The sequence below is a fragment of the Scyliorhinus canicula genome, chromosome 4 (genome assembly GCF_902713615.1).
Source record: "Scyliorhinus canicula chromosome 4, sScyCan1.1, whole genome shotgun sequence".
In the NCBI taxonomy this organism is placed as follows: Eukaryota; Metazoa; Chordata; class Chondrichthyes; order Carcharhiniformes; family Scyliorhinidae; genus Scyliorhinus; species Scyliorhinus canicula.
In genome coordinates, this window is record NC_052149.1 from 90,849,560 (window position 1) to 90,866,054 (window position 16,495).

The following is a 16,495-nucleotide window of genomic DNA, read 5'->3' on the forward strand; positions in this document are numbered from 1 at the left end:
GGTCAAAATCTGGGAACTCCCTCCCTAACAGCACTGTGGGTGTACCTACACTACAGGGACTGCAGTACTTTATCGAGGGCAATCAGAGATGGGCAATGAATGCTGACCTAGCCAGTGATGCCCACATGAATAAATGAAAATAACAGGGCTCTGTTCTGATGACAAAAATGCAATATACTATTATTGAAACAACACAGGACAAATATTTACAGGAGCTGTGGGTTATTAGGCTACATAGTGGTGATAAATGTAGTTAGAAAACGTATTCTTGATCAAGGATCAATGAGAAAGAAGTAAGCCATTTTGCTCATCATGCATGTGCTAGCTTTTTGATAGATTGGATTGCTCTAAAGAGAACAACATCAGCTTCTTCAGTCTCTCCAGATAACTGAAGTCCCTCTCCCCATGTAGCAGTCTGGTAAATCTTTTCCAGATCCTCCCTAAGCTCTTGAGTTCCTTCCTTCAGTGTGGTAACACCCTTTCTAAAGTATGATGTTCAGAACTGAACACAATATTCCAGATGAGGCTGAATCAATATTTTATAACGTTTTAACATCCTGTTCTTGGTTGCCACTCTATTTCTCTATTAATAAAGTCAAGGATTGCATATGTTTTTTTTTTTAAATAGCCTTCTCCACCTATCCTGCCACCTGTAAAATCCCAACCTTTTCTGTTCCTCCATTCTCTTGAAAACTGTATCATTGTGCTCATATTGCCTCTCCTCTGATCTTGATTCTAGGCCTGCTTTTTCTGGATAAGCTGGTTCAGAGGTGCAGAGGTCACTAATTTTCAAAGAAGGAGAATACATACATGGCTACAAGTTCTATGTCCATTAGAAATGTCTGTTTAGTTACCTGTTTTCTTTGTGATGGAAGCACTTTCAGCTGTGTCACATGAGTCATCGTGTGCGCGAACCGTGATGGTGTAGGTTTCTCCACAGTCCAGCTCAGTGATATCACACAATGTTTCATTAGCGCTGCATTGTTGCACATTGCTCCCTTCCGCAGTGGCAATGTATGATATTGCACCTTGACTTAACTCCCATGAGACGGACATATATCCAGCATCACAGTTCATGAGAGCATCAACATTCTGTGGGACACATGGTACTGCAAAAAGAAAATTCATCAACATTCCCTCATGGAGAAATACTGAGCTGCAAAACTGTCTATAAGATAGAAAAATGACTATTATCCAACAATATATTTTAGAATTCCTTATTTTAAATTCTTGTCTAGAATTACCTGTTTTCACTGTGACTGCAGAGCTCTGTGAGCTGTTACACTGCATGCGGATTGCCTGCACAGTTATATAGTAGCTCAGTCCACAATACACATCTGAGATCACACATTCTGTGTCTGTTGCATTGCATGAGGTCCAATGACCACTGTTTCCTTGGGCTGTTACAAGGTAGGACTCTGTGCCGTTACTGGGATCCCAAAACACTGACATATTGTTACTTTCACAGTCCATGTAAGCGATCACATTCTGTGGGATACAAGGCACTGCAGGAGGAGAAAACAAAGAATATAATTCATAAACCAAAATAGATTTAAACCTATATACTATGTCGAAATACTCATGGGTCAAACAGTAATGTATTAGAATGAGCTGTGCAACACAGTCAAACTTTGATTGGTATCTGCTAGGAACTTCGAAATGGTTATGTTTGTAACTAAGATTAATGATTAGCAATATATAAAACGTGAAGTGGTGTTAATTATTGTACAGTTTGATCACGTTAAACCAATTCTGAATTCTCCTGACTGCTAGGGACTTCATAAAAAGGGAACCAAAGGTTTTACCTGTTTGAATTTCAAAAGCTGGACTTGGTAAACTGGAACAATTCTCATCCATTGCTAATATAGTTATATTGTACATCTGACCGCATGGGAGGTCCACAATCTCACAGTTTTCCTCTGTTGCATTGCATGAATATCTGTCTCCTTCCATTCCTTCTGCTATTGCGATGTAGTTCATTGCACCGTCACTCAGCTCCCACAATACTGACACCGTGTGTGTTGTACACTCCAAATAAGCACTTACAATCCGGGGGCTGCAAGGGGCTGAGATACCAGAGAAATAAGATGGCTAAAGGCACAGTCAGTTTTTAAAATCCAAAACTGGCATTTAAATGTGTAAAATAAAGTTTACATAGAATTATTTCTGTCACCATGGAAATGAACCATACATAGGAATTTGAAATATCACAAATTAAAGATCTTGGGGTTGATTTTAATTTGTCGAATTACTGCCCTGTCAGTCTCCTCTCCATCATCAGCAAAATGGTGGAAGGGGTCATCAACAGTGATATCAAGTGGCACTTACTCAGCAATAACCTGCCAGGGTCACTCAGCTCCTGACTTCATTACAACCTTTGGTCAAACATGGACAAAGGAGCTGAACTTCAGAGTTGAGGTGATAGTGACTGCCCTTGACATCAAGACAGCATTTAACTGAGTGGCATCAAAGAGCCTTAGCAAAACTGGTGTCAATGAGAATCAGGAGGGAAGCTCTCCGCTGGTTGGAGTCATAGCTGGCACAAAGGATGACGGTTGTGGTGGTCAGAGGTCAATCATCTCTGCTGCGGGGCGTCACTGCAAGAGTACCTCAGGGTCTTGTCCTAGGCCCAACCATCTTCAGCTGCTTCATCAATGACCTCCCTTCCATCATAAGGTCAGAAGTGAGGATGTTTACAAATGACTGCACAATGTTCAGCACAATTTGCAACTCCTCAGATAATGAAGCAGTCCATGTCCAAATGCAGCAAGACCAGGACAATATCCAAGCTTGTGCTGACAAGTGGCAAGTAACATTTGCGCCACACAAGTGCCAGTCAATAACCATCTCCAACACGAGAGAATCGAACCATCACACCTTGACATTCAATGGCATTGCTATTGATGAATCCCCCACTGTAAACATCCTGGGGGTTACCAATGACCAGAAACTGAACTTGACTAACCATATATGCCTACCAGAGCAGGTCAAAGTCTAGGAATCCGACGGCGAGTAACCTACCTCCTGACCCCCCTCAAAGACTGTCTACAAGGCACAAGTCAGGAGTGTAATGGAATACTTTCCACTTGCCTGGATGAGTGCAGCTCCAACAACATTCAAGAAGATCAACATCATCCAGGACAAAGCAGCCCACTTGATTGGCACCCCTTCCACAAACATTCAATTCCTCCACCGCCGACAAACAGTGGCAGCCTGTGTACCATCTACAAGATGCACTGCGCAACTCACCAAGGTTCCTTAGGCAGCACCTTCCAAACCTACGACCACTACCATCTAGAAGGACAAGAACAGCAGATACCTGGGAACCCCACCACCTGGAGGTTCCCCTCCAAGTCACTCACCATTCTGACATGGAAATATATCGCCGTTCCTTCACTGTCGCTGGGTCAAAATAATGGAATTCCCTCCCTAATAGCACCTGGTGTGTTTCTACACCGCAGGGACTGCAGCGGTTCAGGTAAGGCAGCTCACCACCACCTTCTGAAGGGCAATTAGGGATGGGCAAAAAAAGCTGGCCTAACCAGTAAAGCCCACATCTTATAAATGAATAATATTTAAAGATTATCAAATGTTCATACCAAAATCCAGCTATTTGTACATGTATTTTTTAATGCTAAATATTAGTGGAATTCACACCAAAATTTATATGGTTTCCGATGGGAAATGAGGTACGAGTCCCGCTGGGTAGTTGGGCATGATTCAGATCGCACTCCACCCACTTTTAGAGGGGGGTGAGTTTTGCACCAGCACTGAGAAGGGAGTGGGGTGGGGTGGGGGATCTAAGCAGACCAGCAGACTCGGCTCAGCTTCACAGAGACACTGTCCTGCCATGTCCCGAACCACTCGGGGGCTCCAATGGCCTCTGAGCCCCCGGGTATGGTCATGATGACTGGTCTCCGGTGGTGGGGACCAGTAGTGAGTACCGCCAGCCTCAGTTGTGTCGACAGTGGTAGGAGACCACCGGGAGCAGGGAGAATCCAGCTTTAAACCGACAAAGCATGTTAAATGCTTTTTCAAATATGCATAATCTAGTTCACGCCCAGAGAGAGCATGAACCAGATTATGTTAGCTGCAGCAGGCCAGGATCATCTACTTGGTGCCTGGCACAACCCCGTTTAGGGGCTTTCCCACTAATCTCCCCGTATAGCGGGATGTGCACCAGGGGCAACCCATGCAGAGAATCGCCCCTCCATTGTTCTTTTATGCTCTGTGCAGCTTGTCAAGTTGAAATAGTTCTTTGCTATTCTGATAAATAAAACATGCTGCAAGTTTACTTAATTTTGGTCTACATAGTCCAGTGTTTGTTAGTCAAATAGGGACTTACCTGTTTGGACTTCAACCATTGAACTCTGAGATTGGTTACATGTGCTGTCAGATGCTGTGACATACACAGAATATAACTGGCCACAGAGTAACTCGGGTGTTCGACATGATGTTTCTGATGTGCTGCATGATGTGATGTTCCCATCGGGGCCTTCAGCAAAGGCAGTGTACAACAATGCACCTCTGCTGTCGTCCCACGATACCAAAGCTGTATTTAGGTTACAATCCAGCCTCACTTCTACATTCTGTGGATCGCAAGGGACTGAAAATAAGATTGAAAGTTAAAATGGGCAGAAGGCGATAGAATAAAACCAATGTAATTTCAAATAAATAGGAGAGAAAATGAATTTATTAAATAACATAACTAAATCAAATAGTCATTATAACAAAAGCAGAAAGCAAAATTTAAAAAATAGTGAATATCAGCTTACAATAAATGGAAAAATAAAGGTTATTTAATTCTGTAATCTAAGAGCCTTCACAATTGAGTATGTGACTAAAATAGCAAGGTGTAATGTCATTAAAGCTATGACAGCACTATCAGCAGTTTTACCTGTTCCCATTAGTTTTGTCCTCTGGAGTTGTAATGCATATTAAATATAATTTACAGAGTTTACCATCCATGATGGTAAGATCATTTTTAATTTTGATTCGGTGTGAGAATTGGGGGTGATTAACAAAATTACTATTGTTTGATTTTTTTAACCATGACTAATTATCTTAAGAACAAAGAACAAAGAAAAGTACAGCACAGGAACAGGCCCTTCGGCCCTCCAAGCCCGTGCCGACCATGTTGCCCGACTAAACTACAATCTTCTACACTTCCTGGGTCCGTATACCTCTATTCCCATCCTATTCATGTATTTGTCAAGATGCCCTTTAAATGTCACTATCGTCCCTGCTTCCACCACCTCCTCCGGCAGCGAGTTCCAGGCACCCACTACCCGCTGTGTAAAAATCTTGCCTCGTACATCTACTCTAAACCTTGCCCCTCGCACCTTAAACCTATGCCCCCTAGTAATTGACCCCTCTACCCTGGGAAAAAGCCTCTGTCTATCCACTCTGTCTATGCCCCTCATAATTTTGTAGACCTCTATCAGGTTGCCCCTCAACCTCCGTCGTTCCAGTGAGAACAAACTGAGTTTATTCAACCGCTCCTCATAGCTAATGCCCTCCATACCAGGCAACATCCTGGTAAATCTCTTCTGCACCCTCTCTAAAGCCTCCACATCCTTCTGGTAGTGTGGCGACCAGAATTGAACACTATACTCTAAATGTGGCCTAACTAAGGTTCTATATAGCTGTAACATGACTTGCCAATTCTTATACTCAATGCCCCGGCCAATGAAGGCATGCATGCCGTATGCCTTCTTGACTACCTTCTCCACCTGTGTTGCCCCTTTCAGTGACCTAAATCTCTCTGACTTTCAATACTCTTGAGTGTTCTACCATTCACTGTATATTCCCTACCTGCATTAGACCTTCCAAAATGCATTACCTCACATTTGTCCGGATTAAACTCCATCTGCCATCTCTCCGCCCAAGTCTCCAAACGATCTAGATCCTGCTGTATCCTCTGACAGTCTCATCGCTAGCCGCAATCCACCAACCTTTGTGTCGTCTGCAAACTTACTCATCAGACCAGTTACATTTTCCTCCAAATCATTTATATATACTACAAACAGCAAAGGTCCCAGCACTGATCCCTGCGGAACACCACTAGTCACAGCCCTCCAATTAGAAAAGCATCCTTCCATTGCTACTCTCTGCCTTCTATGACCTAGCCAGTTCTGTATCCACCTTGCCAGCTCACCCCATATCCCGTGTGACTTCACCTTTTGTACCAGTCTACCATGATGGACCTTGTCAAAGGCCTTACTGAAGTCCATATAGACAACATCCACTGCCCTACCTGCATCAATCACCTTTGTGACCTCTTCGAAAAACTCTATCAAGTTAGTGAGACACGATCTCCCCTTCACAAAACCATGCTGCCTCTCACTAATACATCCATTTGCTTCCAAATGGGAGTAGATCCTGTCTCGAAGAATTCTCTCCAGTAATTTCCCTACCACTGACGTAAGGCTAACCGGCCTGTAGCTCCCTGTATTATCCTTGCTACCCTTCTTAAACAAAAGAACAACATTGGCTATTCTCCAGTCCTCTGGGACATCACCTGAAGACAGTGAGGATCCAAAGATTTTTGTCAAGGCATCAGCAATTTCCTCTCTTGCCTCCTTCAGTGTTCTGGGGTAGATCCCATCAGGCCCTGGGGACTTATCTACCTTAATATTTTTCAAGACGCCCAACACCTCGTCTTTTTGGATCTCAATATGACCCAGGCTATCTACACACCCTTCTCCAGACTCAACATCCACCAATTCCTTCTCTTTGGTGAATACTGATGCAAAGTATTCATTTCGTACCTCACCCATTTCCTCTGGCTCCACACATAGATTCCCTTGCCTATCCTTCAGTAGGCCAACCCTTTCCCTGGCTATCCTCTTGCTTTTTTTGTACGTGTAAAAAGCCTTGGGATTTTCCTTAACCCTATTTGCTAATGAGTTTTCGTAACCCCTTCTTGCCCTCCTGATTCCTTGCTTAAGTTCCTTCCTCCTTTCCTTATATTCCACACAGGCTTCATCTGTTCCCAGCCTTCTCGCCCTGACAAATGCCCCCTTTTTATTTTTGACGAGACCTACAGTATCTCTCGTTATCTAATGTTCCTGAAATTTGCCGTATTTATCCTTCTTCCTCACAGGAACATGCCGATCCTGAATTCCTTTCAACTGACACTTGAAAATCTTCCACATGTCAGATGTTGATTTACCCTCAAACATCCGTCCCCAATCTAGGTCCTTCAGTTCCCGCCTAATATTGTTATAATTAGCCTTCCCCCAATTTAGCACATTCACCCTAGGACCACTCTTATCCTTGTCCACCAGCACTGTAAACTTACTGAATTGTGGTCACTGTTTCCGAAATGCTCCCTTACTGAAACTTCTACCACCTGGCCGGGCTCATTCTCCAACCAGGTCAGTACAGCCCCTTCCCTAGTTGGACTGTCTACATATTGTTTTAAGAAACCCTCCTGGATGCTCCTTACAAACACTGCCCCGTCTAAACCCCTAGCACAAAGTGAGCCCCAGTCAATATTGGGGAAGTTGAAGTCTCCCATCACAACAACCTTGTTGTTTTTACTCTTTTCCAAAATCTGTCTACCTATCTGCACCTCTATCTCCCGCTGGCTGTTGGGAGGCCTGTAGTAAACCCTCAACATTGGGACTGCACCCTTCTTATTCCTGATCTCGACCCATATAGCCTCACTGCCCTCTGAGGTGTCCTCCCGTAGTACAGCTGTGATATTCTACCTAACCAGTAGCGCAACTCCGCCGCCCCTTTTACATCCCCCTCCATCTCGCCTGAAACATCTAAATCCTGGAACGTTTAGCTGTCAATCCTGTCCTTCCCTCAACCAGGTCTCTGTAATGGCAACAACATCATAGTTCCAAGTACTAATCCAAGCTCTAAGTTCATCTGCCTTACCCGTAATACTTCTTGCATTAAAACATATGCACTTCAGGCCACCAGACCCGCTGTGTTCAGCAACATCTCCCTGTCTGCTCTGCCTCAGAGCATACTGGCCCTATTCTCTCGTTCTCCCTCAATGCTTTCACCTTCTGACCTATTGCTCCGGTGCCCACCCCCCTGTGACACAAGTGACACAAAATGTTTGTGAAGACACTTTGTCTAATTGCAACTCTGCAAGAAAATGGATTCTGAGTGAGTTAAGATCTTACCCAAAATTTGTCTCAATGCTGAATATATAAAAACAAGCAATCTTAACCTGACCAAGGACTGGAAAGAAAACTAACAAATATCAAAAACAAAGCAAATTATCTTTCATTTTAAAATTGATTTAATTCCTGGTTCACATTTAGCACTGGGATTTTCCATTCAACTTTACGTTGTGGTATAACGTAAAATAGGTCATCGGAATGCTAAAATAATAAAGGCTTCTGTCACATAAATTGCAATTTTCGATGACAGGCAATGGGGAAGGATGCAATGATTGAAATTCTGAATCTATGGGCGTGAACCAAAGGCCACGCTGCGCCCGACAAGCAGCTTGCTGTAGCGCAAGTCGGGAGACCCCGCTCCCGGGATCTACCTGGCTCATAACACCTCGTCAGATTTCGTGAGACATTGCAATGTCTTTTAGCAAATCTGCATATTAGAGCGGAACAGCTAATCTCACACTGATATGCAATTTCCTGAGGTACCTGAGGCATTGGGATCTATCCACTTTGCCTCAGAGACCTCGAGTAAGCGCTGTTTAGCACTGGTTCCCACAAACGGGAACCTACAGAACGCCCCTTGTGGTGGCTTCCAGGGGATCAGAGGCGCCCAGGTGCGTGCCCTTTGGGCAGGGTGGTACCCTGGCACTGCTGGTGCCACCTGGGCACCTGGCACTTCCAGCCTGGCACTGTGAAGGTGTCAAGGTGGCAGCACCAAGCTGGCATTTTTGCGTGGGTGCGATCGGGCCTGGGGTGCCCTGCATGGGTGTGGGAGGGTTGGAGGGGCCTCACTTGGTGCTTGGTGGGGGTAACACAGTAACTTCATTGCTAATGTAAGCCTACTTGTGACACTAATAAAGATTATTGTTATTTAAAATTTTTTCGATCTCTTGCTACACTGAGGAGTTCCGGCGAACAGAGCTCCTCAGTGTAGAAACACAGGCTATGTGCGGCCTTAGCTGTGCATTCCCCACTGAAGCCCCTTATTAAATGTGAGTGCCATTGTAAAGCCATATATTTCTCAGCACTGCGAGCACCGGGAATCATGTGGCTAAAAGCACTCACTATAGGACTTTGATCCCATTTAGTTGAATTTATGGAATTCCCTGTCCAGTGAAACAGTTGACGTTACCTTGTTGAATGTTTTTAAGGTAAAGATAGATAGATTTTTGAACAGTAAAGGAATTAAGGATTTTGGTGAGCGGACAGGTAAGTGGAGCTGAGCCCACAAAAAGATCAGCCATGATCTTATTGAATGGCGGAGGAGACGTGAGGGGCCAGAGGGCCTATTCCTGCCCCTAGTTCTTATATTTGATATGCATTAAGCCAATGTTGAGTTGAGTGCCATTACTTCAATTGTGTGATCAGGCTTTGTGTGCACTGTTGCTGAGTTTCCGTGGAATAAACATGTGCAGTAGTGTAATTCCCTTATTTATCTCATGGAGTTAAGCAAGTGCAACTATAACTGTACTGAAGGACTTCAAATATAATCAGGGACTTGGGTTTCAGGAATCTTTGAAACTATAAACAAATAGTCAGCAATGTTAAAAGCAACTTCAGCTATGGAATATCTACCATCAATTAGACATCATGCACAAAGACCTATTTCTCGGTGAGCATAAATTTAAAAAATGAGCTACATAACACATGGCATTTAAATACTGCTTGTGGACCCAAAACTTCCATTTGTTACTAACATTAGAAAATGTTTTATGGAAATGAGCAATACCTGCATGTACATTCACCACTGTACTCTGAGCACTTTTGCAGATGTTGTCTGTTGCTACAACAGAGATTGTATAATATTCACCGCACTCCAGGTGTGGGATTTGAGCCTTTGTATCGCTGGTGTTGAATGAAGCTGTGACTCTTTGACTATCTCGAGCGGTTACAGTGTATAACTTTGCTCCATCCGTGACATCCCACGAGAAGGATACTGCATTCGAATCACAGTTCAGCTCAGCTTTCAGATTCTCTGGAATGCACGGTGCTGTTTAGAAAATACAAATAAATATGAATCCTCTCTCTCTGTCCTGTAAGCATGCAGAATATATAAATGTAAAATGATTAACATAGCAGATATTAATTAAATAATAATAGCATTACCAGTTTGGAATTGGGCAGAAATACTTGAAATGCCAGTCCGGCTGTAACTGCGTGTTGTTACAGTTATGTTATAGGTCTGTCCACAGTGTAAATCCAGCATTTCATAGCGTGTCTCTGTTGTGTTGTGAGAGTGTGTATGTCCATCACTGCCTTCTGCAGTTACATCATATAATATCGCTCCATCAGTCTGTCCCCATGATACTACTACTCGATTTGAATTACAGTTCCCATTCACAGCGATTTCACCTGGAGCACATGGTGCTGTAGAGCAGGTAAAGTACAATGATAAATTATTATAAATAATAAGGTATATTAAATTATAGTTACATCATGATTATTATATAATGAAAATAATCTCTGAAAAGACTAACCATTCATTTCACTGGTTTATGAAATCCTTTTTGAATCTATCCAGCTCACTTATTTTTTCTCCATTATTCAGAGACTATGAATATTAGGGTAGGTAGGTACCCATTAATGCCATGCAAAATGGCATTCAGTGGCAAATACATCAGTATTAACTTTCTACTCAATTCTCCCTCCTCCCACCACATTCAACAAAGGGCCAATTGTCACTTCCCACTAATAGTGGCAAGATTGCAAACTGCGGAGAAAAATAGGGGCATCAATCCATCCTCTAGCATAGTTGGCGTACTATGCCAGTGCATCACTGAACCGATTGTCACTGTATATTCAACACTAAAGACCTCATGAAATAATCTCAGTGGCTAGCTCAAGTGGGAAACAAAAATATATGCAGCAGTTAATATTTTTGTATCTTTGTGTTGGGTATTCAGCAGTAATGTTAATTCAAACTTGGGGAAACACCAACAATATCACACGGGAAAAGTTTGCACGAAAGCAATAGCATCAATAACGATAACAACTGCTCATCCAAATGGAGTCTCAGTTCAGGCTGCTCCCAGTTTTCCCCAAAAGGAGTTTGCTCAAATGTTTACTGGACATAATGACTGACGCTGCTCTTGCAATTGAAATAAGTCTTTCAGATCCAGCAAACACGAAGCACTCAAATGCTCGTGGCTATAAATGCTACTGATGAAGACGACCCACTAGACTAAAGAACGTCAATAGTTGCTAGATGTCGAATAGAAAATAACTTTGGCAAGTTCAATCTTATTTGCATTGGAATTCTCAAGGTAAAACTGCTGTTGAATTTACATTAACTCAGGCTTCGTAAAATGTAGAGAATAGAAAGGTTACGGTTCAACATTTCACATAATAGCGTTGCATTGTGTCAGCGCATTAAGAAAATCTCTCAAAATCCGCAACCTCTTACATAAACACGATTATTGTCCCCAACCTTCTCAGTAACAGAGAAACCATCTCTCGCATCTCTTCATTTTTATAGTCTTTTCAATAGGCTCAAATATATTACTGTACAAATCAGGCAATCTATGAGTAAGGTGCTACATGTATTAATGGTAATATGCATTTGATTACCTGTCCCAATATCATAACTGGAGCTTTTTTTACTGTTGCATTTATCATCAAAGCCTTGAACGGTGATGGCATATGTTTGACTACAGTGGAGTGCTGGAATCTGACAGTTCAATCCAGAGGTGGTACAGGTGCCTATGTCTCCATCACTCCCTTCTGCTGTTGCAATGTATGACACCGTGTGATTACTGGGATCCCATGATATCAAGGCAGTATTATTCTCGCTGTAAGCTTCGACTTTCTGAGGGGGACATGGCACTTTGATTGAGGAAAAAAAAGGAAAACAGAAGAATAATTGCCATGCGTTGCGTCACCAGAGTACCAAGGTTCTAATTAAATAAGATAAAGGTGGAGAATAAACATTTAATATTGAGCACCCTATTGGCTGTAGAGGATTGAGAGTCTATGTAGAGAGACTGCACTGAATCCCAGCTAGACTGTGACTTAAATTTAGCTTTTGAATTCACTGGGACCTTCACTAGTTTCTGAACCAGCTGCTTTTACTGCTACCAACACATTTTGTGAAGTGGGATGTGGGTGGGCAGGAAGGAAAGTAGAACGCGGCAGAGGAAAGGGTTAAGTTATACCAAATGGCTATTTTCTTCCTTTCTCTAAAGTAATCTTCTGGTTTTCTAAGTGCAACTAACATCTGGAGTATTGAGACCATCATTCCAGATTATTCCTAACCGTTCACTGAATAAAATCACCATAAAGGCACTACCTATTTCCTGTGATGCACGATCAATTGCACAGAGACTTGAGTTGGATACAACTGAGGCTTTATTGCTCTAAGATGTGTGGCCTCCTACAGCAGCTGGTGAAATGACTGCAGCATGGAGGACACACACATTTATACTCAGGGACTACCAACGTACCTGTAGTACAGGTCCTACCATACATCCTCTAATAGAGGTGCAATCGTGGTTTACCACATCCTGTGAAGGGAATCTCCTCTTTTAAAAAAAAATCCACAATTCCTGACACGGCCTGGGAGTAATTATAAAGCAGTCTGCATTCCAGGTTGCATGTAGGATACCTGCAGTGTGAGGTAAAGGCCCCTTTATTCTGTCTTAATCTGCAACTTTATAGGAACGCGACACACTATGATGTTTGTATTCCATATCCCAGTGACCTTTATGTAATTTTGTACTGTGGAATTGTGCTTCCTGGACAGCATTGAGTGCCAAAATTTGTTTCACTGAAACTCAGCTGGGTTCAGATCAAGGTTCCAGGGATGAAAGTATAGTATTAGAACACACTATGCTACTTCTATTCCATGTTCAATAGGGAATTGAGGCAGAATTGTTTTACACAAAGAGTATGATGGTAAGGTGGAAAACATGAAGCAAATGACATAAACAGACACATGGAACAACTAATCATGTTTCTTGTGGGAGAGAGGATAAAGAATTATTGCAAGGCAGATAAAGATCTGTCAAAAAAGTGAGGTGTCTGTTTAAGCCAATTGGCTTTTCTTTGTCCCAAGATGTTCTTTATTGTTATCTTTATATTGTGGTAGGCTATATTAGGGGTATCGTGGTACCTAGGTGGGCTGTACCTTATACTGTAGTATGAGTGGTAGAACCTGCCTGCTGGTTCCGCCCAGAAGGTGGAGCATAAGAGTCTGTGTTTCACCCACAGCAGTCATTCTGTACCGGAGCTGCTGGGGTAACTACTTGTTCATTAAAGCCTTCAATTGGACTACAATCTCGCTTCAGTAGTGATTGATCGTGCATCATATATGTTATTGTTTTCTTAGATTTTCTACATCCCTTCTCATTTGTCTCATTGTCCCTTTTGTCACATTGGCTTTGAAGTTAAATACCTGATTGAATTTCCAATTTTGAAAAGGGTATGGCACTGCTACAATGGCCAGCCCGTGCCATTACAGTCACTGAATAACTCTCTCCACACGGGAGATGGAAGACTCTACAGCTTGTGTCTGTGGTGTTGCACGACAGTCTGTCTCCGCTGTTCATCTCCAAAAATGCAATGTACGAGTCAGCCCCATCACTTTCCATCCACTCCAATGACGCCGCATTCAAAGCACAATCCACATGAGCATCAACAAGCAGTGGGGCGCAGGGAGCTGTATGTAATTAAGCAGTTGTAGAAAAGAAATATTATTTTCCATTCTGTGCACCGACATTTTCTGCCAATTATCAATCTTTCATTTAAGACTGTTACAGCTAGGTTTCTTTAAATATTGATTAAAATGAGATGATTTTTGGTCGTCTTTGCTCGTGGGTAGACTTGTTTCTAGATCACAGCGTTTAACCTTGGGCACAATGCCAATATTTGCTGCACATTGGTGCGTAATATGACACGCAAGGCAGTGGATAGTGGGGGCAGGTGGTAAAGGACAGAAAGAGAAGCAAAGATTACTAGGAAGTGGAACACAGTAACGTGGAGCAGTGTTTTAAAATGTCTAGCCACTGGACCTGAGAGAAGTACATATTTAATAAAACTGAGGGAAAAGACAAATAGCAGCTGTTCTGAGATTTGTATGTCTCCTGGATTTGTATCCTAATAAGAACGCTCTATTGGTAAAAGATTGTCCACTCAGAAATCAGCACATGCCTTTAAAGCTCCTGATTCCTTTTTAGGATTGATACAAACTGATCGAGCATGCCATGAATTCCTGTTTGTAGCCTGTATCTTCTTCACAAGTGCTAGCTCCAGTATAAGGTAACAGCCAGAAGCTGTAGTTCATTTAGCAGGACAGATACAATCACACGGGAGCATTCCGAAGTTCCACTACTTAGCTAAATCTCTTCACTCATTATGACCCGGTTATAGGACACAAACTTGGGAATGCAGCAGATCCAGGATTTAAAGATAATGGACGCTGCTGCAAAAACATGTTAAGTCCTCATTCAATACCTGACTGGATATGTTCAATTGAAATGTAAAGAAATTATGGACTAAATCCCATAGGGCGCCATACAGAGAAATATTTATTTCAGAGTATCCAGAAAAAGCAGGTGTTATTGAGGGAATGGATATGAAGAAGGTTGATAATGCAATGGAACAGAGTGCTGGATTTAGCAACATTAACCCAACTCTCAGATATGATCAGTACTTCTTCAAATTATCTGCGCAAAGCATTAAAATGAAACTGGAATGAATTAAATTAATCAACTATGGCGTAAAGTAAAATACTTTTACCTGTTTCAATTGTTGTAAAACTCTTGGAGGGCCGTAAGGTGTTACACGGTTCATTGAATCCTATTATGGATATGTTGTATATTTGGCCACATTGTAAGTTTGCGAGCTCACAGTATGTGTCTGTCGTGTTACAGGAATGTGTCAATCCATCACCATTTTCTGCTACCACGGCATATGACACTGCTCCATCACTGTTATCCCAGAAAACCTCAATAGCATCCGCATCACAGTCCAAGTATGCGGTTGGGTTGATTGGGTCACATGGTGCTAGGTATCACAAAAGTAAGTTGTTAGTGCCAGTTATTGATATTTGCAATAAGAATCGATTACAGTACGTTATGTTTTGCACCAACACGATCACTGGCAACACTGCATGTTGCGGCAGATAAAGGGGAGTACTTTGGTTGTATAAGCAAATTTGATTTGTTGCAGTGCAGTAGCTTCAAACCCTGCCCAGCACTGAGTGAATTTTGTTTGAACACTGGAATCGGCACTTGGTAGATAGAAAGGTACAGACCTAATTTTTATTCATGTTGGCTATCTAGATGGATTTGTTGTATATGTTATTTACATTTTTTAATCATCAAGAAAATCAGTAACCAGAAAACCTGCTTTTAACTTAAAATAGATATCCACCAAACAATCTTGAAAATGCATGCATTTTTGACAACAAAATTTACTTCCTGTTGTCATATTTTGACCACAATCTGAGACCTGGATCAATGACATGGCGGGTTTTATTAAGCTAGAGAAGGTCAAATTCACCCTGAGAGGGTCGGTACAAGGGTTCTTTAGGCGGTGGCAACCTTTTCTCAACTTTCTGGCTCAACGATAGGGTACGGGGACAGTAGCAGCAGCAACCTGGGGGGGGGGGGGGGGGGGGGGGGGGGGGGGAGGGAAAAGGTGGGGGGGGGCGGACGATGACTATGTTTGTTTATTTAATTTAAATTTATTTTGAAGTCCTTTTGTTGTTCATTGGGGATGGGGGGGTGGGGGATGGGATACATGCGTCGATACGGTCTGGGGGTGGTACGGTTATTATGGGTTATTTTGTTGCATTTCATTGTTTGTCGTTATGTTTTATATTTTCTGTAAAAAATTCCAATAAAAATGATATTTTAAAAAAAAAAGTTTTCCATCAGAAATTCTAAAGCCCAGTCAAGTCTTCAAATTTTTTTAAACCATTCCTCTATGGAAATTGTTTGGAAATAATTTGTATAAACTTGTAGATTTAAAATTGATGTTAGTTGATAGATGTTTACTCACAATTATAAGAGGGAATTGTTGACATAAAGAGGTGATTGAATATGACAATGGGCTCAACTGAGAGTCAGTGTGCAGCCTTTGAAACTATTTCTCATGTTGATCTAAATATGGAACGAGATCTACTTTCAGGTCATTAACTAGTTTTTAAGAATAAATTTTGTGCACCCAGGGCGCGATTCTCCGCTCCCCACGCTATGTGGGAGAATCGCGGGAGGGCCGGGCGACTCATGACACGCCGCCCTGGCACCCCCCGCGATTCTCCCAAACCCCGCTCGGAGAATCGGCGCTCGCCGTTTTTCACGGCGACCGGCGATTCTCCGGCCCGGATGGGCCGAGCGGCCTGACGTTCCAGACCG

At 42.5% G+C, this 16,495-nt stretch overlaps 2 protein-coding genes across 2 annotated transcripts in view; both read right to left on the reverse strand.

Moving 5' to 3' along the window:
• LOC119964794 overlaps positions 1-9,883 on the reverse strand; it is a 192,099-nt gene extending 182,216 nt beyond the window's left edge. Inside the window, exons 1-5 of the mRNA XM_038794788.1 lie at positions 9,871-9,883; positions 4,346-4,606; positions 1,806-2,066; positions 1,245-1,505; positions 855-1,109 (exon numbers count right to left, since the gene is read on the reverse strand). Of these exons, the coding sequence (XP_038650716.1) occupies positions 855-1,109; positions 1,245-1,505; positions 1,806-2,066; positions 4,346-4,364 (796 nt within the window). The 5' untranslated portion in view covers positions 4,365-4,606; positions 9,871-9,883. The remainder of the gene's footprint in view (positions 1-854; positions 1,110-1,244; positions 1,506-1,805; positions 2,067-4,345; positions 4,607-9,870) is intronic.
• A 546-nt stretch (positions 9,884-10,429) lies between these two features.
• The window catches only part of LOC119964226 (receptor-type tyrosine-protein phosphatase beta-like), a 95,161-nt gene continuing 89,095 nt past the window's right edge, over positions 10,430-16,495 (reverse strand). Inside the window, exons 22-26 of the mRNA XM_038793510.1 lie at positions 14,874-15,140; positions 13,531-13,794; positions 11,709-11,963; positions 10,470-10,508; positions 10,430-10,434 (exon numbers count right to left, since the gene is read on the reverse strand). Of these exons, the coding sequence (XP_038649438.1) occupies positions 10,430-10,434; positions 10,470-10,508; positions 11,709-11,963; positions 13,531-13,794; positions 14,874-15,140 (830 nt within the window). The remainder of the gene's footprint in view (positions 10,435-10,469; positions 10,509-11,708; positions 11,964-13,530; positions 13,795-14,873; positions 15,141-16,495) is intronic.